Source organism: Linepithema humile, chromosome 1, assembly GCF_040581485.1.
Source record: "Linepithema humile isolate Giens D197 chromosome 1, Lhum_UNIL_v1.0, whole genome shotgun sequence".
Taxonomy (NCBI): domain Eukaryota; kingdom Metazoa; phylum Arthropoda; class Insecta; order Hymenoptera; family Formicidae; genus Linepithema; species Linepithema humile.
Genome location: NC_090128.1, coordinates 31,014,407 through 31,040,725, shown reverse-complemented (window position 1 = coordinate 31,040,725; position 26,319 = coordinate 31,014,407). Strand labels below are relative to the sequence as shown.

General features: G+C 32.8%; 2 protein-coding genes, 1 long non-coding RNA gene and 1 pseudogene across 3 annotated transcripts in view; 1 reads left to right on the top strand and 3 right to left on the bottom strand.

Annotated features, from left to right (window-relative positions):
- LOC136997203 (uncharacterized) overlaps positions 1–26,319 on the bottom strand; it is a 228,001-nt gene that overhangs the window by 172,318 nt on the left and 29,364 nt on the right. The window lies entirely within an intron of this gene.
- LOC105668575 (protein toll-like) lies at positions 952–16,417 on the top strand (annotated as a pseudogene).
- LOC136997201 (uncharacterized) lies at positions 2,366–7,575 on the bottom strand. The gene is made up of 3 exons (XM_067347664.1): positions 7,092–7,575; positions 6,122–6,992; positions 2,366–4,307 (listed from the first exon to the last, which is right to left on the bottom strand). The coding sequence occupies exons 1-2, from the start codon at positions 7,384–7,386 to the stop codon at positions 6,133–6,135; spliced, it is 1,155 nt and encodes a 384-aa protein (XP_067203765.1). The 5' UTR covers positions 7,387–7,575; the 3' UTR covers positions 2,366–4,307; positions 6,122–6,132.
- Positions 19,323–24,595, bottom strand: LOC105668580 (SCY1-like protein 2). Its single transcript, XM_012361029.2, has 7 exons — positions 23,820–24,595; positions 23,468–23,706; positions 22,936–23,274; positions 22,496–22,798; positions 21,989–22,373; positions 21,492–21,867; positions 19,323–21,388 (listed from the first exon to the last, which is right to left on the bottom strand). Exons 1-7 carry the CDS (start codon positions 24,241–24,243, stop codon positions 20,845–20,847), a joined length of 2,610 nt encoding a protein of 869 aa, XP_012216452.1. The 5' UTR covers positions 24,244–24,595; the 3' UTR covers positions 19,323–20,844.

Sequence of the window (26,319 nt, the reverse complement as noted above, 5' to 3'; positions counted from 1 at the left end):
TGTCACCAGATTTTATAAATTGTATATTGGAAAATAATAACTCTACTTTCAACATAAATATTAACGGCAGACATGAATTAATAAATGTACGTATTCATTAAATCATGAACGTTTCATATTGATGTATATACATATCGCACACCCGAAAAAAGTGATACACGTCAAAAATATAAAATTGTTCAGGAGAAAAGAAAAAAGAAATTCCGTTAAAAATAACGTTTTTTTATTAATAATATTATAAAATAGTTTTTATCTTAAATTGTGTCGTAAGTTATAAATTGTCTGAAGCAAGCTTGATTTTACGAAAAATAATTTCACATGTCTATACTTGGTTAAGCAATAATTTTAAAATGAATTATTTACGGCTGTACTAAACATATCGGATTCACGCGGAAAATATTTAAATTCATCTTATTTCACTTTTCCTAATTAAAGATCGATATATTTAGAACACAATTAGCACATAAAACAAAATTTGAAAAATTTTGACTTGTGTATTGCACTTTTCTTGCAAGTGTGCGATATATAATTTTAAAACTTTGAGTACTCACAATCAGTACTACTACAAAAATCTAAACCAAAAGCTATAAAATTAGAAAACATCTTATATATGTAGATACATACAGATATTTTGTTATATTGTTACAAATCAGAAATATTATAAGACATCGAATTATAAAGAAATATAAAACTTTTTATGATTACGTTCATATCTTTATATTTAATAATATCTTTCGTAGAGTAAAAAATTTTTCTAAGAAAGTTTTCTGTTCCATCTTTTTTTAAAAAGTTCTTCAATGTCGTATTTACAACTATTTATTTAAAATTTTACTTTAAAAATTAATTTTGTATCAAATTCTTGAAAAGTTTCACAAACAAACATTTTTTTCTTTTAACTTTTAGTTAATTGAATCAAATTTACATCAAAAATGTTTTTTCACATAGATCACCTGTATCAACTCAACAGACTTGTCAAATTTTAACACCGACGTATGGAACATTACGTTGCGTGATTCTTATCGGACTTTGGACAACCTGATATTCGAAGGATGCAATTTTTCTAAGAACATTAATATGATTAACATTGTGCGAATGCTAGGAGTCACAGATCCTAAGCAATTAACTTTTACATCACACAAAAACTTGAACTTGACCTTGGAAAAGCATCATCTAAACGGCTTTGAAAGTTTAAATTTTTTGGATATAAAAAACTACAACATATACCATATGGACAAAGATCTGTTAGCCGACTTGAAAAAATTGACAACTCTCACACTGTCGAACAACAACTTAAAACATTTCGCTGTTGAATTTTTTGATTCTACCACCGAATTAACTTTGCTCGATATAAGTAATAACAATTTGAGCCGAATAGAGCCAACCACATTTGATGAGTTGAAAAGATTAGAAGTTTTAGAGCTACAAAATAATTCCTTAACCGAGCTTCCATCGGCTATTTTCGACAAACTTGTTGCTCTGAGAAGCCTTGATGTTTCGATGAATAACTTAAACAGTTTACCAAGAGATATATTCGCAAAGCTGGAAAACCTTAACCTTCTTTTTTTACACGGAAACAATTTTAAAAATCTGTCGAGAGATCATCTACAAAACAATACAGAATTATTTGACGTTAACTTAAACAACAACCAGAGAAATTTGACTTTGTTGGATGGATTTTTTAGCAATTTAACAAAACTGAGATTTTTAGAGCTGAAAAATAATGGACTAGTCACATTACCGGAAGATCTCTTTTGGGGATCATCTTTGCTGTTTAGGATTAACTTGAATAATAATTACCTCCAATCTTTGCCTGTAAAAATATTTCGGGATTTGACAAAGTTAGAAATGTTGTCATTGAATTCTAATAATCTAGAAGTTTTGCCCGATAATATTTTCTCAAAAACTAGTCAATTAAGAAAATTGGATTTGTCAAATAATCGCATTTCTTCTATTTCCGGGTATGTTTAAACTGCTTTTATTATATGATTGTTAATAATTGCTTACATGTTTTATTATTTTGTTGATATGGAAATCTTTATTATATTTCAGAAAACTATTTGTTAGATTAGAATCGTTGGAAGAACTAAATATGGAACAAAATCGTTTAAAAATTATTTCCGATTATTGTTTTTATTTTTCAAAACTTTTGAGGATTATCAAATTGTCTCACAATTATCTTACATTACAAACTAATTATGAGACGCTGTTATCGCCTTTCCATCATTGCAAATGGTTGAAAGAATTATATTTAGCTAACAACAGCATTTCAAAAATATTTCGAGATTGGATTGTTACCCACGATGAACTTCATATACTGGATCTCAGCTATAACAATATATCTTCTATAAAAGTAAGTATTTGAAACAGCACCTTGAAAAGTGCTATGTATAGGATGTTCTAAAGTGAAACGATTAAATTTCACCAGTTTGATCAAAAAGTAGAAATAAGAAAAAACTGTTATATAAACATAGGTCTAGAAACGTTTTATTATCACGTCACATTGAAAAGACAAAAATTCATTAGCACTGTTTTATTAGACAACCTCCATTAATATTCTTTTGCAACAACTCGAAAATTTCCATTACAGAAACCATATACAAAAATCATATTTGCGTACTTTTTGTTCGAGAATACTTGTTTTATTTTAATATAAAATTGAATAATTAAACGAACTTACCGTGAAGTTCAATTATAATTATGCTGTCTCGTCCGGATGGATACTTGTAGTAGCGCTCCGCTGCGCTATCCTCAACAGGTTTTAAACTTCTAAAAATTCAAATTCGGCGCCGCTCTCCTGCCCCGAGGCGCGCCTATCTGCACTTATGGTTGTCATTCATTTAAAGCACACAAATCTGATCCAGGGTTGTGGGTGGGTGGGATTCTCCATCCGGACAAGACAGCATAATTATAATTGAACTTCACGGTAAGTTCGTTTAATTATTCAATTATGCAATGTCTCGTCCGGATGGATACTTGTAGATGTTTAACGTCCAGATTTGTGATGAGACTAAGATAAAAAATGTTGAACATATTTTATTTTATAACTGTCTCTATATATATTCGTGGGGTTTATATATTCTTCTATATACACCTTCTTTCCATACATCCTGTTACAAGAAACTAAATAAAATTAAGGAAAAACAAATAAAATCTCTGACTGGCTTGCATGCCTAAACTTAAATAGCCAACAATGGCCTAAATATTCTTATAGTAAATAATAGAATCTAGTTAGTAAAAATCTAGTTTAGTAAAAAAAACTTTGGAATGTATCCTAACATATATCGCCAGTTAAATAACTTTAATTATTAATTCTGAAGAATTGCAGACTAAAAAGTCGAGTGATTAATAATAGGACGATTATAAAAACGTGCAAAGACGTCCGAGGATGTACTCCAGCCAGCGGTACGTCTGATCTCATCCACACTAATGCCCTTAGCTGCTGCAAAGGATGTAGAAGCGTGGCGGGTGGAATGTGCCGAAAAGATTTTAATATCTATTCCTGCTGCATTTAGCTCCGCCTTCACCCACCGACCTAGTGTCTGGGGGAAAGCGGCATTGTGTGGAGAGCGAGAAGAAATAAATAAGGAGTCACACGTCTTCTTCCGAAGATCGCGTGTTATTTGGAGATAAAAAGTAATTAAAGAGAAAACGCAGAGCTCCGGTCTCTCAAGGAATGGTTTGAAAGAGAGTAAAGGTTGCGATCTCCCGATCCTTGACGTCTTAAGTCTGGCAGGTATCTTTATAATAAGAGAATCTGATATAATAATATTCGATAGCTGAATGGCCGCTAAAGTTTGCATCCTTTGGGCTGTTGTCAACGCAAGAAGCGTTACTAGTTTCTTAGACACTATATCTAGAGCAAGACTATCGTGCGGATATAGGGTAGCTAAATGGTCCACCACTGGCATAGGATCCCAGACGAAATCATATCGAGGGCGTTGTGGTTTCAAGACCGCAACACCTTTAAAAAATCTGTTAACTAGAGGGTGAGAGCCCACCTCGTTTGAAGAGATAAGTGAGACGGCCGAGCGGTATGTGTTTAAAGTGGCGTAAGATCCAACACTCAGAAGGAAGGAGGATAAAAACTCCAAAAATGTCGAAATTGGTGGAGTATAACAGTTGATGCGATTTCTTTGGCAAAAGGCCCACCATAATCTCAAAGGTTTTGCATACTGTGCTAAAGTGGCTTCTGATATTGATGCCAACGTTGGTCCTATTGCTGCAGGCGGTGTCCCCTTGAGCAAGAAGGCTTGCCGGATAATCTCGCGGCTGCCAGGGAAATCCTGTTCCAAGTCGGGTGAATCTCTCTGAAAGGAGATGATAGCATATTAGCGTCTGGATTAAAGCGAATCGGTTGTTCGATTGCTAGCTTATTAAATAGGGGGAACCATGGCTGAGCCGGCCACCAAGGGACCACCACCACTCCTACCGCCTTATCCGTAATGATCTTCCGTAAAACCCTTAAGATCAAAATAAAAGGAAGGAAGGCGTAAAAATATAATCCACCCCAGTCCAAAGAGAAGGCGTCCACCGCTTGTGCTAGTGGGTCTGGATGCCAGGATACAAAGCGTTGGCACTTATTATTGATAGATGACGCAAAGAGATCGACATCAAAACTGCCGAAATGAGAGTTGATTCTGTCGAAGTACGACTGTTCAAGACTTCATTCTGTCTCTTCCGACACAACACGTGATTCCGCATCTGCCTCGGTATTTTGAGCTGAGGGGATGTACGAAGCGTAAATAAAAATATTCCTCTCTGCGCACCAGTTCCAAATTTCTCGAGCAAGATTAGATAACACGGGGAATTTAATAGATCCCATACGGTTAATATAAGATAAAGCTGTGGAGTTATCAACCCGTAGAAGTATATAGACCCCTTCTGCCTGAGAAGCGAAACATCTTAAAGCGTGAAAAACAGCTAAGAGTTCTAGATAATTAATATGGTGTTGTTTTTCCATCGATGACCAAAATCCGTGAGTGTTAGTTTTGCCACATACAGCTCCCCATCCCGTTAAAGACGCATCGGAGAAGATCTCAAGGTCGAAACGCCCTGATCTAATATAATTGCGTTGTGACTTATTCAAAAAGGTGGTTTTCCACCATAAAAGATCTTCCTTGATTGAATCCGGCAAAGTCATTTGAGCTTCAAAGTCATTATCTAAAGACACGAGAGCTAGAAACTTTTCCCTCTCTAGAGTCTTAGTGTGTAGAATACCGTACTGTACTGCTGGACAGACTGATATTAAAGACCCGATGAAACTAGCAAAAAGACGAATCTTGCAGCGTTTCTTTCCGAGCAGAGTCAGTGTCATCTGGAGGAGCTTCTCTCTCTTGTCGGGTGGAATGGACATCGCAAAGTGCTCTGTATCAAAAATAAAACCCAAATATCTGCATGATTTTGCTGGTTTAAGTACGCTCTTACGTACGTTGATGGTGAAGCCTAATGAAGATAAGAGGTTCACGGTTTTGTTAACGTTCTTTACACATTGCTCATACGAATCTGCAATCAAAAGAAAATCGTCTAAGTATGCTACCGAGAAGAGACCCTTCTCTCTAAGGAAGCACAAAACCGGTTTTAAAATCTTGGTGAAAATGTAGGGGGCCGGTGCTAGACCAAAGGGCAGGACTCGGAATTGAAAAAGGCAGCCTTGAAACCGAAAACGTAAGAACTTCCTATCCTCCTTATGAATAGATATGAGGAAATATGCATCCTCTAAGTCAATTGAAGCTAGAAAGTCTTTCGGAGAGAGGAGGCGGATAACCGTCTTCCAGTTTTCTAATTTAAAATGGGGGGCGAAAATAAATTGGTTAAGACTTTTAAGGTTGAGAATAAATCTCCACTCTCCTGACGATTTCTTAATCACAAAGTATGGTGATAAGAATTGTCCTTCGCAGTCCACTACCCTCTCGATCGCCCCTTTATTAAGCAGTCTGCAAACCTCCTGAGCACAAATTCGACCTTCAAGATCTGAAAAGACACTCGAGGGTTCGCCGCTTTGAGAAGGTGGCTGCTGCGTGAAAGGCAGCCTATAGGCCGCAATGGTTTGCAAGATCAAGGGGTCCGACGTAATCTCTCTCCACCTAGGGAGGAAGAAGGGCAATCTACCTGCTATATTTACCTCTTCCCCCTCTAACGTCTCCTCGATCGAGATCTGGGACGGAATGATCGGCGACTGTTGTTTGCTGCCCCTGTCCTCCTGGTCGTCGCTCTCGACTGTCTGGCAGGGGCGCGGGCGTTTCCCGATCTGGCCGGCGCTAGTGTCGGTGGTTTGATAGGCTGCTGGATCTTCTTCGGGATTGACAGAGTCGCCTTGACTATGTCCCTTGAAGATTTCTCCATGGAAGCGGCCTTCTTCATCTGCTCCCCGAATGAGGAGCCAAAAAGGAGATCATCAACCGGGATAGTATCTGCCATGTTCTTTGCCATCAAATTAAGAGCTGGGGTGATTTGTGCTCTCCTGGACAGCGAGAGGTGATAAAACAAATCGGCTAGAATTTTCGCTCCCTCGTTAACCTTCGTGATAGCGAGACGAGCCTCTGGGTTCAGACAGTTTTGTGTCTCTGGGCGAAAGAGATCTGAGACTGCCTCGCCCAGGGCGCACAAGGCTACGCCCATCTGATCTTGATTTCTAGCCGCAAAATCGTCTCTCTTGACGATGGCGTTATTCTTAAGGGCCACCCTACACTCCTGATTCAGTGTAGGGGCCTTAAGGAAAGATACTGCCTCGGGAGGGGAGTATCTTTTAAGTAAAGCTTCCCGCTGATCTGCTGGAAGACCCTTGCGAGATAGTACGCGCCATCTCTCTGTTACTATCTCATTCCAAGGTAAAACCTCGTCTCCCTCGAGGTCGAAACCAAATAATTGACTGGTGAGATCCCCTACGGTATCTCCCGATGGGGCGGAGGTCCCGGGCAAGGAGTTCTCCTGCAGCGAGACGTGCTTGGACGACCTGGGTGACCCTTCGCCTTCGTCGAGAATTTGGACCGTCTCTGCAATAAGCGAGTCGGTGTTCCGATTAACCGGACAACAGGTTGTGCCGTCATGCCGCCTGTATTTCGCAAATACAGATCCAGCAATATCATACACACCTTGCTGAGCGTCCGCAGGCCCTACTTGGCTCACGATGGATGCCAAGAGATTACCCTCCAACTCAGATCTCGTCTGAGTGGGGGTATCTGGCTCTGCACCTGACCTCTGGGCCTCCTGGTAATCCGCCACGGAGACCAGTGACACTGACGAGGAGGGGCGATTGGGCGCTCTAACCTCACTCTGTGTCAAAATCTCGATTAAGCGAGACATTTTATTTTCAAGGCTCGCCAGTCGGTCCCTGGATGGTGATCGCGATCTTTTCCTCTTTCTCGATCTATGCGATGACTTACCCATTTCTGAAAAAGCCCTGGAAATCGCTAACTAAAAATATATAATGTAATCGTTGTGTTGAGGAATCGCACAACAGGAAAACAATGACAACCATAAGTGCAGATAGGCGCGCCTCGGGGCAGGAGAGCGGCGCCGAATTTGAATTTTTAGAAGTTTAAAATCTGTTGAGGATAGCGCAGCGGAGCGCTACTACAAGTATCCATCCGGACGAGACATTGCATAATTGTACTATGTACTGATACAATGAGACTGAAACAATAATACCTAATTTTTAGATACAAATTAGCTCATTCATCGAAACTGATTATTTTCAATGATTTTAAATAATAAACATAGCTAGAATAAACTAATTAGATAAACATCGTCGACCTACTCTAACATCGTAATGTATTAATAATGAATACGCTGTACATTTGATATCTTCAATCATTTTAATGAATCCTATATTTCCAGACCTATATTTACATAACCTTCTTTATTTTGTTTTTATTCAAAGAACATATGACGAAGTTTGATCTTTTAATTTTTTGACACCATTTATATTAAATTAACCAAATTGTTTTTGAAGATGACAAATATATGATAATACCTTTTTCTTTAAATTTTAGACACAAGATTTACTGTTTTCATCGGACAATATTATAGTAAATTTGGCTCATAATAAGATACAGCATATTTTTTTACACGATGCCAAAAATATCATAAAAGAAGAAAACAAAGCTTATCGTAACGTTAAAATATTAGTGGAATATAATCCATTAAATTGTGATTGTGACGTGTATGATCTTCTACGTTATAACGAAGGCAAAATGCTCAAGGTTCAAAGCCATTTTCAGATAAAATCAGACAATTTGACTTGTCATAGTCCGAAAGAATTGAGAAAAGTTCGGTTATATTCCAGAAATTTCAACTGTAGGATAAAAAACACAGATTCCATTATTGTGTGTTCCGAAAAGTGCAATTGCTTTTTGAAGCCTGATGATAAAACTTTTACATTTGACTGTTCTAATAAAAATTTAACAATTATGCCAAATGATATAAAAGAGTCTAATATTGCCTCGATACAACGTTTAACAAGATCAATTGACACAATCTTGTATTATTATTTAAATTTCTCTCATAATTGGTTAACGCAAATACCAGACTTGAACAAATTGGGACTGCAATTAGTGAATGAACTTTCTTTATCCTACAACAACATATCTAATATTTCTTTAAGTGATTACAACCAGGAAAATTTGACTTTATTGGATGGATTTTTTATCAATTTAACAAAATTGGAAAAATTTGAAATGACGAATAATGAACTTGTCACATTACCGGAAGGTTTCTTTTGGGGATTGTCTTCGCTGAATGTGATTATATTGAGCGACAATTACCTCCAATGTTTGCCCGTAAAAATATTCCGGGATTTGACAAAGTTAAGAGAGTTGTTCTTGAATTTTAATAATCTAGAAGTTTTGCCTGATTATACTTTCTCAAATACGAGTCGATTAAGAAAATTGGATTTGTCAAATAATCGCATCACTTCTATTTCCGAGTATGTTTAAACTGCTTTTATTATATGATTGTTAATAATTGCTTACATGTTTTATTATTTTGTTGATATGGAAATCTTTATTATATTTCAGAAAACTATTTGTTGGATTAGAATCGTTGGAAGAACTAAATATGGAACAAAATCGTTTAAAAATTATTTCCGATTTTAGTTTTAATTTTTTAATAAATTTGAGGCTTATCAAATTGTCTCATAATAATCTTACATTACAATCTAATTTGTCCGATTATTTCTATGCCGGATCGCCATCGCCTTTCTATAATTGCACTTGGCTGAAAGAATTATATTTAGCCAACAATAGCATTTCGGAAATATTTGGGGATTGGATTATGAATCACGATAAACTTTGGAAACTGGATCTCAGCTATAACAATATATCTTCTATAAAAGTAAGTATTTGGGACAGCACTTTGAAAAGTGCTATATATAAAATGTTCTAAAGTTAAACGATTAAATTTCACCAGTTTGATCAAAAAGTAGATATAAGAAAAAAATGTTATATAAACATCTAGTCTAGAAACGTTTTATTATCACGTCACATTGAAAAAACAGAAATTCGTTGGCACTGTTCTATTAGACAACCTCCATTGTTATTTTTTTGCAGCAACTCGAAAATTTCCATAACAGAAACCATATACAAAAATCATATTTACGTACTTTTTGTTCCAGAATACTTGTTTTATTTTAATATAAAATTATACTATGTATTGATACAGTGAACTGATTATAAGACTGATACACATTAATTCATTCATCAAAACTGATTATCTTCAATGATTTTAAATAATGTACATAGCTAGAATAAACTTATTACAGACAAACATCGCCGATCTATTCTACCATCGTAATGTATTAACAATGAATCCGTATATTTGATATCTTTAATTATTTTAACAAGTCCTATATTTCCAGATTTATATTTACATAACTTTTATTTTTTATTTTTACTCTTAGAACGTATGACAAAGTTTAATCCTTTAATTTTAGGATACCATGTATATTAAATTTCCCGAATTGTTTTTGAAGATGATAAATATATAACAATATTTTTTCTTTAAATTTTAGACAGAAGATTTACTGTTTTCATCGAACGATATCATAATGAACTTGACTCACAATAAGATACAACATATTTCTTTACACGATGCCGATAATATCACAAAAGTGGAAAGCAAAACTAATCGTAACGTAAAAATATTAGTGGAAAATAATCTGTTAAATTGTGATTGTGACGTGTATTATTTTCTCCTATATAACGAAAGCGAAATGCATAACGTTCAAAGCTATTTTCAGATAGAATTGGACAATTTAATTTGTCATCGACCAAAGAAATTGAAACAAGTACGAGTAAAAGACTTGACATCTGATTCTAAGCAATATTTGAAAAAGTTTCCCTGCAAGATAGAAAACACAGATTCGATTACTGTATGCCCCGAAAGGTGCGATTGTTTTATGAGGCCAGAGGATAAAACTTTCATATATGACTGTTCTTATAAAAACTTAACTAATGTGCCGGATGATATAAAGGAGCCCGATATTTCCTCGATTCGAAATTTAACAAAATTGATTGACACAATTTTGCATTTACATTTGAATTTCTCCCATAATTGGTTAACGCAAATGCCAGATTTGAAGAAATTGGGACTCAAATCAGTTAATTAACTTTCTTTATCTCACAATATTATATCTCATATTTCTTTAAGTGAGTTACCGACAACATTGAAGGTGTGTAATGCAACTGTATTTTATCCACAAAATAATTCATAAAAGTAAAAAATTCATAAAAAGAGTTTATGCAAATTGTAAAAAACCTATATTGTAAAAACATCAAAAAATTCGCAAATTATCTGGTTATCAAAATTTGACAAACTAATTTTTAATTTTTTCTATATTAATATACATAGTAATCTATGAAAAATGTACATGTATATGTACAATACATGATATAAAAGATATAAAAAATATTAATCTTGAAATATGTAGTAAAAAATGTTAAATTTTACTATTAAAATTTGAAATTGATATACATATTTCAGGTTCTGGAATTACACAATAATAAATTGTCAAAAATACATTCTGACGTGCTGAAGTTTTGGGAAAACTCTACCACTTTAATGCATTTGACATTACATGCAGGGCCGCGCCAACCCGAGGGTGCAAAGAGTGCATTGCACCCGGGCGGCACAACAAAGGGGGCGGCAAATTCAGTTTGTTTTATTTATGAATCCCAGTTATTGCGTGAATTATTCGAAAAATCTTTCACAGATATAGAATTTTGATTCTCTTCTATTTTTTTTTTTTTTTTTTGGTTTTGTTATAGATTTTATATTTTTTGTGCCGATTCTGTTTTGTTAATCCGACGTCATACATATGTGACACATAATTAAAAAAACAAAAGTATGGCTGTGGTAATAATGCGATATTGTTAATAGCGATTCTCGTTTGTTGTTTGTGTGGACTCGAAAGCCGTAGATCGTAGACCGCTGTCAGTGCTCGGAATTAGATACCCATTACTCAAAATTTTGATCGTATTGATTACATTTAACGAATACGTTTTGAACTTATTAGTTTTTGTTGGTCAATGTTTCAGAAAAATACATATAAGCAAAGGTAAATTACTTTTTTATAATGTATATATTTAATATAATATTAAACCGTTAATAAATATATATTCTTCTAGTTTAAAATTTATAACATAACTATGTTTACTTATTATCTATAATACGTATTCATTGACTTTAATTATTTTGTTAATTAAAACTAAAAATTAAACAATTTTATGTCAATTTATGTTATGTTAATATTGTTAGTGTTGTAGCTTGACTTTTTTAATAAAAATAATTGATTTTTTCTCAACATGCTAAAAAGTTAATTGATTATCTATACATGTCAGATGGAAAAAAAAGGCTTTCAAGAGCTGAATATCGAAAGTAGAAATTAGAAAAAGAAAAAAATATTAGTAAAAATACAACTAATATTTCAAAATTTTTTGAGCCCACGTTTTCAAAAAATGTAAAATGTACTGAACCTCCAAAAGAAAACGTTTATACAGAAGAGAATCAAGATTTCACATCTACAAAGGATTCGTTTAATAGTCCGTGCAACATCGAAGGCGTCTCCAATACTAAAAGCGTATCAGTTACAAATGTAAGTGCCTCTTGTATAAACGAAACTGTCAGCAGTACATCTGAAAAAAACGTGCACTACAGATGAAAGCTCCTACAATATTGATGATTTTCATGATCCAGGATTGTGGCCTAAAATTTTAATAGTGTTAGAATGACTTTAATTGATATTGGACCAAGACAAATTCAAAACTTTAACTTTCCCGTAGATAGTAAAAAAAAGTCATTTTCTTCAGAATATTATTATAAACATTTAAGTAATAACGAAAAAGTTCACAGAAATTGGTTATTATATTTAAAATTAAAAGACGCCGCGTATTGTTTTTGTTGTAAACTTTTTAATAATAAAATTAACGTTTTTAATAATGAAGATGGTTTTAAGGATTGGCAACATCTATCTAGAACTTTAGAACGACACGAAAAAAGTGAAAAACATGTTAAAAGTTTTAAATCGTGGGTTGATCTCAATAAGTCATTAAAATATGATAGAACGGTTGATACAATTAATGAAAATATCATTAAACTAGAAAAAAATCGATGGAAATTAGTACTTGAAAGAATTATACATGTAATTCAATATTTGGCAGTACAAAATTTGGCGTTAAGAGGTACCAATAATAAATTGTATAAAGAAGAAAATGGAAATTTTTTGAAATTAATTGAAATGATTGCTCAATTTGATAATGTCATGTTAGAACATATAAATCGTATACAAAATGATAATAATAAAATGCCTCATTATTTGGGTGATCGAATTCAGAACGAATTAATATCTATAATAGGTAAAAATGTAAAAAATCAAATTATAGAGATGTTAAAATTGAACAAATATTATGCAGTTATAATAGACTCTACTCCGGACGTATCTCATGAAGAACAAGTAACTATCGTTGTACGATATGTGCATTTAAATAATGAGAACAAAAAAATTGAAATAAAGGAACAATTTTTAGGCTTTTGTTCTATTTCAGATACAACAGATAAAGGGTTAACAAATTTTCTTATTGATTTTTTATATCAAGAAAATATTAATATTTACGACATGCGTGGTCACGCATTACGATAATGGGGCAAACATGAAAGGGAAACACAACGGCCTTCAAAAAAGAATTTTGGATATTAATCCAAGAGCATTTTATGTACCGTGCGCCGCGCATACCTTAAATTTGGTAGTTAACGATGCCGTGAAGGCTTCTCTAGAAATAGAAAATTTTTTCAACATTATTCAAGAAATATACGTATTTTTTTCGACATCGATATATCGTTGGAAAATTTTAAAAGACGAATGTCCCACTTTAACTGTGAAACGAGTTAGTGAAACAAGGTGGGAAAGTAGAATTGATGCTGTTAAGGTATTCAGATATAATTTAGATTCAATATATGATGCTTTATTTAATTTGTATAATGATCAATCCCGAGATAGTAACAGCAGAAATCTCGCCAAATCTTTACTAACAAGAATAAAGTCGTATAAATTTATATGTTCTGTGGTAATTTGGTATCAAATTTTATCCAAAATTAATGTTGTTAGTAATTTGATGCAAAAGTCTGATATAGTGCTACCAACAATAATACAAATGCTGAAGAACTTAACAGCTATTTAAAACAATGTAGATCTGATGACGGTTTCAAAGATATATTAGAAAATGCAAAACAAATTGCACAAGACATGGAGTGTGAAAATGAATTTCCTGCTTCTAGTGTAATTAGACCACGTAAGAAAAAAAACTTTTTATGTACGAAGCTATGGATGAAATAATTGACTCTCCGGAAAATTCGTTTAAGATTAATTTTTATTTTGTTATCTTAGATATAACAATAAGCAAAATAGATGAGCGTTTTGAACTTTTAAATGACCATAATAATACTTTTCAGTTTTTGAACGATATTTATCTATTAAAATCAATGAGTAAAGAGATGAAATTAAAATATTGCATAGACTTGCAAATTAAATTATCAGATGATTTACGAAAAGCAGCTGACATAGATGCACTTGAATTGTGTCAAAAAATAGAAAATATTTAGATTTATTTAAAACCTCAGATGAATCCATTAGCTGTTTTAGAATATATTTTTGCTAATGATCTTATTAGTATATTTCCAAATCTTGCAGTAGCTTTGCGCATATTTTTAACAATACCTGTAACAGTGGCTACGGGAGAAAGATCTTTCTCTAAACTAAAAATAATAAAAAATTATTTAAGATCGACTATGACACAGAAAAAATTGTCCAATTTAAGTATTATTAGTATTGAAAATAAGACAGCAACTGAACTAGATTTAAGTAATATAATAAATTAATTCGCAACAAAAAAAGCACGTAAAGTTAAATTTATATAGATTATATGTTAATATAATCAATTTTAATAACACTAAATGGTTATTAAAAATTCAAAACGTTCATATCTTGCTTATTGCCGTATCGAAGAGATTGAGCGCGATTGCGGCATAATGTATTACGACGTAAGCATTTTTAATATAGAATTCATAAATAAGATAAACTAAATATATATTAATATATATTTTAATATTTGTTTTTAATTTGGCAATTTATTTTACAAATTTATACTCCCTTCGGCGCGATTCTGAATATACATCTTTATGCTAGAATTTTATGCAATCTGTAAAAGTTACAGGAAAATCTAAAAGTTATTTTAATACTTACCTGGATAGATGAAAAATATTATCATAATATTTATATTTCGAATTTTTTTTCCTCTTGTTTTGCATATGATTTACCTGTAACTTTCAGAGATTATACAGTAATCGCTCATTAATTTGATATTTAATATGACAAATATATAATAAAAAAGGGCGGCAGTGTAGAATTCGCACCCGGGCGGCAAATACCCTTGGCCCGGCCCTGATTACATGAAAATCTGTGGGAATGCGGCTGTGAGGCTAGAGATTTTTATAATTTTGTTCATTCAAAATCTGACATAATTAACATATCTAAAATAATATGTCACAGAAAAGGTACATCCATATTAAAAATGTCCTGGGACGATTTTTGTCCATCTATTATATATTATAATAATATAATGGTGATTATCAGCATCAGTGCAGCAATTGCTCTTATTGGATTAATTGTTGGTTTAATTTTTGGTTTGTATTTCAAATACGAAACACATATTAAAGTATGGCTATTTGCGCATCAGTGGTGTTTATCCTTTGTAACGGAAGAGGAATTAGATAAGGACAAATTGTACGACGCATTTGTGAGCTTCTCGCACAAGAATCACGATTTTATAGTGGACGAGTTGATATCGAAGCTAGAGAGTGGCCCGACACCGTTGAAATTGTGTCTTCATTATCGAGATTGGTTAGCAGACGAATGGATACCGGATAATATTGCTAGATCTGTGGAGAATTCTAGACGAACGATAGTGGTACTGTCGCCAAATTTTTTGGAGAGCATCTGGGGAAGAATGGAATTTCGGGCTGCTCATCGTCAAGCGTTAAACGAAGGTCGGACGCGAGTGATACTGATCTTGTATGGTGACATCGGCCCTACAGATAATTTGGATGTTGAACTGAAAGCGTACATATCTATGAACACGTACATTCATTGGGGAGATCCTTGGTTTTGGGATAAATTAAGATACGCGCTGCCGCATCAATTCGGACGACCGAAAAATAATCCCGCCCAAAGAAAAGTTTTCGAGAATTATGAATTGTAAGCAAACAAAGATAATAAGGAGCTCCTTCATTATATTTTCCAAAGCACTTACAATCACTTTATCGTAAACTGATTTTTACTATAATTTTTAGCTATAATTATGAGTAATGAAATTGATACAACTGCAAGTAACAAATTATTTTCTATAATACACAAAGAAAGAGAAGATTTGACAGCGAGTAAAAATAATAAATATGATTTAATACGAATATTTTTATTAGATGAATATTACGATTGTTATAAATATTAAAAAAAAAATATTATTCCATAATTTATACAACCTAGCAATACAACGTAAAACAAAAATAATACAATTTTGCTATGTATGCAATAGATTATCACTGTCCGTTTGAAATTGTGTGAGATCTAAAACATCGAGCAAAACTCTAGCTTCTCAGTATGGCCAATCTATCGTAAGAAGTAATATACAGTTTTGACCAAAATTATTAAACACCCATATTATCATTATACCGTACTAAATCTAATACCAAAAAAGACTTTTATTGTTTAAAAGTTGTTTATTAGAGTGTTTATTGTTAAGTTGTTAAAGTTAAGAAATGTTTTATTTCTTTCAAAAAATAAATGTTATTTTGATAAAAGTATTTTAATAGGGTGCCTAATAATTTTGGCAAAGGCTGTATATTAAATTTATGCGGTAGTTTCTAAGAAATATGTAACGTATTTACATAAGTATTAAAGGTATATACATAAAAGGAGATATACAAATTTTATAATATTGAATCTGACCTGAACTTCTTCTAAAACTAAGTAAACCTATTCATGAGTAAAAGCACGCTTTTTTACTGATTAACGAAAATATATTAAAGCGGCTAGCACCGGAATTACAGTTAGTATTATGCCAGCTACTGTTCTAGCTGTAAGTACAATTCATCGTGAGATCGTTATAATAAAATATGGGAAGTAGAAAGAAACTAATTTAAAAAAAAAATTTATTCGTGAATTTTATTTGTAGCAAAACATTTTCACAAATAAAATAGAAAATAAAATTGACTTTGTTGTTATATATTGCTTTAACGTCTAAGTATTTTAATCAAAATTGTCTTGCCACTTGTCTTAGTTCGTCTTACTAAATTGAATGTTGCTATAATCTTAATGTAATATAATATCTCATTTTTTTAATTTTAAAATAAGAAATTGAATATTCCAAAAACCTATTTACCGTGACTAGAAGATAATTTTTTCAATATTCTGGAGAATAAAGTTGCTTCTCCTGCTTGAGAATTAACATGTTTCGCAGATTGCTCTCAGTGTGCCACTCAAATTCTGCGCTGCATTGCAATTCTTGAACTAGAAAAACAGGAATAATAATTATATTAAATATAAATAAATTTAAAAAATGTATAAAGAAAACTTTGTGTTGCATCTAAGCGTGTTTACCGAAACAATATTTTGCGACGCGGTAGTGTCGCGACACCAGATACATAAATGTCAACAGTTTTGCCTATATACAGGGACCGCGGCGCTACCAAGTTGTATTAAAAGAATACTATTTTGTATGAGTTGAATTTATTTTGAAAATCAGGTTTCTATTAATAAAAATAAAATAAGTTTTAATTTTATTGAGAGTATCTATAATGTATGTATAAAATTTTTATAAATGTAAGATTGATTTCACAACAAATATTATTTCAAATTACAAATCCTTTGAAATTGATTTGCTTCTATATACTTGGCTAAGCGATATTGATTTCATATTTAGTTTTGATAAATATTTTTTTAAATAATATTTTTTAGGGTAATATTTTTAGGATTATTTTTTGGTGTAAGTTATTTGTTAATTCTTAGTTTTTAGAAATAAATGTTTTTTAAACTTTTTGTTGCGTATACCATAAGTTGGGCTATTCTTATGTACTTGGCGTATTTATTTACTTTTGTCAGGTTTTTTTTATGTTGTATACCACAAAAAAAGTGACGTAAGTCGAAATTTTTTGAATTTCGTTTTATGTATGAATTATGTTGTAAATACATAATTTTAAATTAAAATTTTAATTAATTTATCACATATTGTGTATTTTATTGTATATAAGGAATTTAAAATTTTTTTCTATGATATATATAACATAAATAATCATGTGATAATTATAAGATATAATTTTCCATTAAAAAATGATTATGCATATATATACATTAGTCTTTTTACATTGGTTTCTGCATTGGTCTCGTCATCGGAAATTCCTTAAATCATGAGAAATGCTAAAAATTGCTTAGAGAACCGCAAAAACACATTTCCCAAATTAGATTAATTCTTTTTTTTTTGTTATAGCACAGAATTATACACATTTTTCGTATGTTATATGTTTATAAAATGTTTTTAAAATATATAAAAAAGAAACAATAAAAGGAGAAAAGAAAAAAAACGGAACAGTATTCGCAATTACTTAAAATTAATCTATATCGAAACTGCCAAGGAATGATAACTCTCCAATTTTATCGGGAACGGAAAGCCAAAATTATGGTCAACCGCATAACGGATAACTGATTATGGTTGACGGTGTGGTTTGGAAGTATATTGTTTAGAAGTGTAAAATGCGACTACAGTTCCACAAATTAGATCGGCATGTTTTTCATATATTAGATTGTCTACCTATATGCTTATTTCACAATTTAAAAAAAAAAACAGTCACGAATATATCGAAAGTATTACCGAACATTGATTCTGTGCATTTAATAATTATTTAATAATTGCCATTGTTTTTCGACAAAGGAGAAAATCTAAACATAAACCACATCCCAGATAGCACAGTGAATTCGCAAAGTATTCTTCAATATCGCAAGTATTCTTCTTCCATAATTTTCTTCTTTCCTGAATTGTAATTCTTTAGGAATTCAAGAGGAATAGTTTTAGAATAGAGAAAGGATTACAAAATACTTAGTAAACACCAACCAACAGTATAATTTTACTCAACATTACTCAATAATGTAAGTGCATTATACATGTTGTATATAACAATTACATTATTGAGTGACGAATTACAATATTGATGTAATGTCATTGTTAGTCGATATCTTTAGTAGATATATTAGTAACAATTATTAAAAGTATATAATAAATGAATCCAGTTCAACCGTTATTTATTGAATACTTACCATTCAGTAAATTGTTCGTGGATTTTTATAATATATCATCTTTTTGCCTTTTATAACACTACACGAGATGGGTCGAAAGATGCGTAGTGTTTTGCGCACCGCATGTATACGGTTCTCGTTTTTTGTGTGCGCGGAGACCGCAGTAAACTAATCTAGCAGCTCTAGTCAGAATTAAAACAAAATATTTTTAATTCCTCATGAATTCTCGAAGTATTCAAAATACTGAATCGCAAAGTATTCATTATAATGAATTTTTGGGGAATTTCAAGATGAACTAATTGTAGTTAATTCTTTTAAAATTCTTCAGATATTAATTTTTCTAATTTTGTATGTATTCTTTAAAATGAATTCTCTATAAACTTCTATTCAGCTCTGTGCTATCTGGGATATTACAGTTATATTCTGTGTTTGCTGGGTAAATTGTTCATAATCCAAAAAAGTATAGAATAATTATAAGTTAGAAAGCAAGTAACATTTTAATTAGTTTTATTAGATTCAAACAATGATTATTAACAGTTATACACAACAGTGAAATAAATAACAAACAGATTTAGGATAATATTATAAAAATGGACATGTCACTTTTTACATGTACTATGCAATTATCTCGATAAAAAAGAAATATTTTGTAATAAAACTTGAAAGTAGATTTCGTCGCACGAAAACTCAAATAAAATTATAATGTATTATTTCGTTTATTCGTTATTCCTAAATAACGATTCATATATTATCTCATAGTAATACAGAAATATATTATAAAATTAAGTTTTATTTCTGCAGCTTGTACGCTATGATACGATAAAAGCAAGACAAATGTCAGTAGGTAATAAGCTTGTTAATAAAACCTGATATATTATTATAAATCACAAGGTGTGGAATGGGTACGACAATCCAATGTGACTCTAAATTATCTAAATGACTAACGCTTAGATTAAATAATTCTTCCATAAAAATTTTCCTTATCCCACGACTAGCAACTATTTACATTGAAACGTGAGAAAGTATGGCGAGATAAATTATATAAATCATCCAAATAAAACATGAATTAACATTCTTTTGTGTTGTGTTATGATAAAGGCAATATCAACAGCGCTGCTCGCACAATCTATGTTTCATTTCGACGACTTTTATTACAATGAAATCATATACTTCTATATAAAAGACTGTGACTTTTCCCTTATTATCACATTCGAAATTGCCACTATTTCATGTTCGCAGTAACTTATAACTAGTTCCATATTTGACATATATAGATTAATATTACTCGAAAGGTAATTCTAATGGTTTTTTGTCGATTGTAGACGTCTTTATAAATATATCTCTATATATGTTACGTGATAGCTTATAAATATTAAAACTCATAATATACAATGAAAAGAGAGTTACAACTCGCGCGCGCGCGCGCACACACATACATACATACATACGCACCCAAGCTTTTTCAATTATTTATAACATTATTATAAGAAATTACGCGCAAATATAAACATGCGAAACATAGTTCTATACAAGATTGCGTCGTATAAAGTCCGAGCGCCTTTCTTAAATATCTAAAACAAAAAAAAGAAATATTACAAAGAAAAATGTTTTTAAGAATATTATGTGAGCATACTAATTCAATGTGAAACAGAGAATAAGAAACAGAGAATAAGATTTCCTTTCACGTAGTTCTTTGCTTCTTAAAATTTTCAATTGGATTGTTCTATATATGAAACAGCCTCTGTATAAAGTACACAATAAAAATGTTATTTTCCATCAATATATTGATAATTATCGATATATGTATAGCAATCTTCAATTATTCATACTGATATGAAAGATAATCTACTTTTTGTTTTATGTCTTATATAACGGCGACTTGAATAATATGCTGTTAGAAATTATACTAAATGAGGAAATATGTATTACAATCGCTGTAACACTATATTTACTTTCCAGCGACATCCTAAGCTGCCTTTTTCACTTCGTCGTTAATTTCGAAAAAATATAGATTAACTAAGTAAATCCATGATATCTTGCGTGGATATATCAGGCTTGTTCGAGTTAGTTGGCGTGTTGGTCGGCGAAATAAAAGGCTGTAATGTTCCAGGTTGTAACGTTCCAGAAAAATTTAAATTTGGCCTGATTTCTGACTGCGTTGTAAAATTCACATTGCTTTGAGGAGCGATTGAGCCCCACATCGGCGTGGATTGTTGTGCACTCCAGTTCATGGTTGTATTTATTCCATTGGAACTCCAATTTATCGGTCTATTTGACATCGTTTGCGAATTAAGCGTCGGAGATGTTAAAAATTGCGACTGCATTTGAATAACATTGTTATTCTTATTCCAGGACGAACCCGCGATATTCTTAGCCGTGTAATCTGGTTGCGACATAGTTGTTTTTGACATTGATAGATTTAGCTCATCCAGATTGTTCTTCAGCAGAGTTGCGGTCAAATCCTTCGGCTGCGGTTTTGTAGGTTGCGACACAGCTTTAGGAATCAATATGGATTGCGATTGCAACCTTTGATGGGCTTCCTGCTGCTGAATTAACCTAGAAAAATAATTATCAATGTATTTAATTTTACATGAGTACATTTCGATGAATACACAATAAAAAGAATATATAAAATTTTTAAAAACTTGTTGATACAAACCTAAACTTGTCCTCGATGGTTAATCCATTTTCAATATTTACAGATTTGGTGGTAGCATTTGAAGATGAAACTTCGGTTGTTAAATTAATATCACTCAGACTATTGTTTTGCATAAACGTGGGCGAGGCGACTTGAGAGAGTGCATGATCAAGTTGTTGCGTCTCGCGACGTACTGCGTCCAGTTGCCGTAACGCTTCTCGATGTTCATTGATCACTCGATTTATCATATCGACGACCAACGTAGAAAGTGTTTCGTATTGTGACATGCTGAGATTTTGCTCAATGCAGAGAGGCAACAAAAACGGTAGTACCTTCGTCGCCAGTATTTCTTTGCCCATACCCAACTTGCTATGAGTGAGTAACATCCTATAAATACCTAAGGACATATAAATTCTTTTATTAATTTTTTTTGCGCGACACTGACAAATTGCAATAGAATTGTTTTAAACATTTCTATTCTGTTAAAATTTTATTTTTACAAAATATACAAATATTACCTATAATAGCCATTAAAATGGCTGGTTCGCCAGAATGACGAACTTCCTGCAGAAACGGTAATATTTGGTCGAACACTAGCCAACGATCGAAGTTCGGCAACATTTTTGCAAGACACAGCAAGCAATTAACGCGTATCCCAAGACTAGTGGGTTTTTTGTCTGGTGACAAACATATCTTCTTCATTCGCGGCAGTATGGCATTTTTTATTACTGGTCCCTTGATCATCGTCACTATATTTGGCAATGCCGACAGGCAAAGCTCTTGAAGCTGTTCCCACTCGGATTCCAAAGCACGCATTAGCATAGGCACTATATCGGTCTTAATGACGTCCGTGGGGCATAGTTTGAGCAATAAATTTACATGCTGCATGAGAACCAAACTGATCTGTGAAGAAAATTGATGCGTATTTTATATATTTGATGTATTAAACTTTTATAAGCACATTTGATTATTTGATTATTTTTTATTATTAATATTTATTATATATTTTGTATTATTTTACTCACTTGTGGCGGATCTTCCAAAGCAAGAACAGGTTTCAAATTAGGAAGGATATGCTCGCGGAATTCTTCTACCTCAGTAACTTCCATCACTTGCAATATGCTCGGCAATACAAATGGTATCATAGAAGGATTCACTAGTTCCTTATAAAGTGCGGGTAGTACTCTATGCAATATCACTCTATGTGGCAATTGCTTCATCAACTGTGGAAGACCTTTGTAAAACTGCGATTTTTGCAGATTATCCCATTGGAATAATTTATCTAAGTAATTTAATGTCTTAACACCGATGTCTGCGAAATATTCGATCTGTAATCATTTATTTACAATTAATTGTAGAATAGACATTAATCTTCTTACTCAATTATCTTATTAAAATTAAAAATTTTAGATATTTCATTAAATAAACAAAGTTTGTCCAAAATATTGCTTCAAGAAAAATCTACCTTGATGAATTGATGAGCATCCAATCTTAATTCTGGGCTATGACTTAACATGAGCTTTACAGTATCTCTCAAAGTCTCGGGAATTGGAAGCAGCTTTGCTGAAATGTTGGATCTTTTAAAATTTTCTAGAAAACGTCGACACTTTCCCAAGTCATTGTGAGAGTCATTAAGTGGCTGATGTCCTGAAGAATGTATTGTATATATCAGCATGCCCAGTGAAAAAATATCACTCGACGGTCCGTTGCTGCTCGCTAATATACATTCAGGTGCTTGGTAATTTAACTGAGGTTGCACTACAGCTGGGAGTGTGGGATCATATTCCAGATATGGCCACGATGGCTACAAAAATATAACAACTTGTAAATACAATTCATAAAAATGCAAAATACAATGATTAAACCAAACATAAATAATTTAATAATTGTACATAATTGTAAATTTTCTCTTTCTGAATAAATATTAATTTGTAGTTATATTAAGATGCATTAATATAACTGGCAGATATGCTTATCGATCAATGATCTTCATATACCTGTTTACTGTCTGAATTTTGATTTAAGACACAGAAGTCAAAGCCAAATATCTTCCATGCTCCATGAACATTCATAACAATTGATTCTGGACACAAATTCCTATGCAGTAATTTTACATCACTGTGTAAAAATGCCAAGCCTTCTCCCACTTGCAGCAATCCATAGCGTATCTCTATGTCGTGCAGTTTGTAATCTTTCAGGTTTGCTGGAGTCAGTTGAGATATGTTCTCATAATTACCTAAGATTGACATATACAATTTTATAAGTATTATCTATACTGAATTGTGATAAAATATTAGCATAAATCAATTAAATCTTTATAACATTAAGAATTTAATCATTGTTATCCACCTAATACATTAGCCAGACTAGCAAATACTGGTTCAGTCGCAAATGCAAGACTGTCCCTTGATTCCTCCAAAGGATGTTGCACAATCAAAACCTGCGGATGCCTCAATTTTGTCAACTGCATTACACCTCGCTTCAAAGTCTCCAATACAAGCTCGCGATCTGCTTTCGCAGACCATTTCTCTAGCATACGTTTTTCAAACACAAATATTGCAGCCTCTTGCTTGGTGGACTTTTTGAAACCACTGTAGACCTTCCACAGTAATCCTGGTCCAGCGCTCGCCACATGAGCAATCGCTTCAAATTCCCTGGTTACAGGATTGCCGGGTAGAACACTTGACAGCTGTGATAAGCCGTACGCCGTGTTCTGCACGGTATTGCTGATAGTATTGCTGACTGTGTTTCGAAGCTTGTTCAGAACATCCATTCTATCAGTTGTCACTTGGTGTTATCTCCATGAAAAGATGTGTATACAAAAGTATCAGTAAGAGATACTTTCAGGAAATATCGAGAAGATTGTTTGTTTTCGAGAGAATCGTATTTCTATTAATAAATATTGTTTGAACAGGTGTGAGAACTCCGAAAATCACTATCTACCATGAATCATACACACAAAGCGTATAACGCAAGACGACTACTCCCATCATTTCTATACCATCCTTTCGTACTTATCACTTATCATAAATGAAGGCGACAGCCGGAAAGAGAGGAAACATCTGCCACCGTATTAAATGTCACCACCTAATGGCCTTTACACGTTTTAAGGCCGAAGCACAGACTTTTACATAAGGCATAACACATAAGGAAATCAACCAATCAGAGTCCTTCATTTTCATCCCCACTTCTCATTCTGCGGATCTTCGTCCAGTTGATTCTCTTAGGACCACTTTTTCCAACGTCGGTTAACTTTAACCGACTGGTAACTTTTAAGTTGGCTATTCTGAAAAGTTACCAATCAGATAAAGGGTGTTTACGATAATTCAAGTTCGAGTTAGTTTCACTAGGACCGACAATGAGATATACATAACCATCTAGAACCTGTATGATTCATGACAACTCGACGCTGTCTTGTATTGCTTGAGTTAAATTCATTGAATTTGTTGAGTTTAATAAATATAATTATATACATATATATATAATTATATCTATTAAAGAAGTATACCAACATACATACCAACATTATTTGTTTCTTTCATAGACTGATTTGCAGTTAACATTTTTTTATTACAATAAAATTTGCTCTATAAACTCAACAAATTCAATTAATTTAACTCAAGCAATACAAGACAGCGTTGAGTTGTCATAAATCATAAAGATTCTAGATGGTTATGTCTATCTCATTTTTCGGTCCTAGTGAAACTAATAGCGTTTTCGATTATACAGGATTTGAACGACCCAAGATTGGTTAATGACGTCATTGCAACCTCTCCACCAATGAAAGACTTGCATTTATAGTAAAATAGTGATTGATCAACCCTAGATCGTTCAAACCCCGTTTATTCGAAAACGCTATAACTCGAACTTGAATTATCGTAAACACTCAATACAAGACAGCGTCGAGTTATCATAAATCATAAAGATTCTAGATGGTTATGTCTATTTCATTTTTCGGTCCTAGTGAAACTAACTCGAACTTGAATTATCGTAAACACCCATAGTGTTAGTATTGCAAAATCTTTTTTTACAGTCAATTTCTATACTTTTTTTTATCAATATACTAATAGCGTTTTTGATTATACAGGATTTGAACGATCCAGGGTTGATCAATCACTATTTTATTATAAATGCAAGTCTTTCATTGGTGGAGAGGTTGCAATGACGTCATTAACCAACCCTGGGTCGTTCAAATCCTGTATAATCGAAAACGCTATAAGATTTTAGGATTGACGACATATACAAGTTTCAAATTTTAGCTGGCTATTCTGAAAAGTTACCAGTCGGTTAGAATTAACCATTGAAATATATACCATACTGGAACTAGCACGCCTTTGTTCTCGACCGGTCAGATGGAGATAGCTGTTTGGACCCGGATCTCTCTATCTAACCAACAGTTTCGGTCACGTGTTCACAACTACTATTAGTTGAGAGTAGACGAGATAGAAAGAGAAATCCGGTACCGAGTCACTACCTTGTCTGATCGTTTTGTCGAATGGAGGGGGTAGCCTGTGCTCGTTCCAGTATGGTATATAGTTCAATGGAGTTAACAGACGTTGGAAAAAATAGCCCTAAACGATTTATACCTATCAAAAAAGCAGATTTAGGCCGGTATTCATAGTTATTTCTTATATTTAAGATCGTCTTAAGTCGTCGTCATTGTCGTCTTAAGATACTAATATGGCTTTTTGATTGTTTCGTAGCATTTTAAGACAAAACTTAAGACAATCTTAAATATAAGAACGGACTATGGGCGGTATTCATAGTCCGTTCTTATATTCAAAATCGTCTTAAGCACGGACTTATATTCGCTCTCTTCGTCACACATAGATTGTGTCTGACGAAGAGA

Excerpts from the sequence above, each read along its gene's own strand:
- LOC136997201 (XM_067347664.1), bottom strand. The coding sequence starts at position 7,386 with ATGGGTAAGTCATCGCATAGATCGAGAAAGAGGAAAAGATCGCGATCA. Across the intron at positions 6,993-7,091 it reads GCCTGCGGACGCTCAGCAAG|AGACGGTCCAAATTCTCGAC; the intron begins GTGTGTATGATA and ends CGCTTATTGCAG.
- LOC105668580 (XM_012361029.2), bottom strand. The coding sequence starts at position 24,243 with ATGGATGTTCTGAACAAGCTTCGAAACACAGTCAGCAATACTATCAGC. Across the intron at positions 23,275-23,467 it reads AAAATTCAGACAGTAAACAG|CCATCGTGGCCATATCTGGA; the intron begins GTATATGAAGAT and ends ATATTTTTGTAG. Across the intron at positions 22,374-22,495 it reads CTTTGGAAGATCCGCCACAA|ATCAGTTTGGTTCTCATGCA; the intron begins GTGAGTAAAATA and ends TTTTCTTCACAG.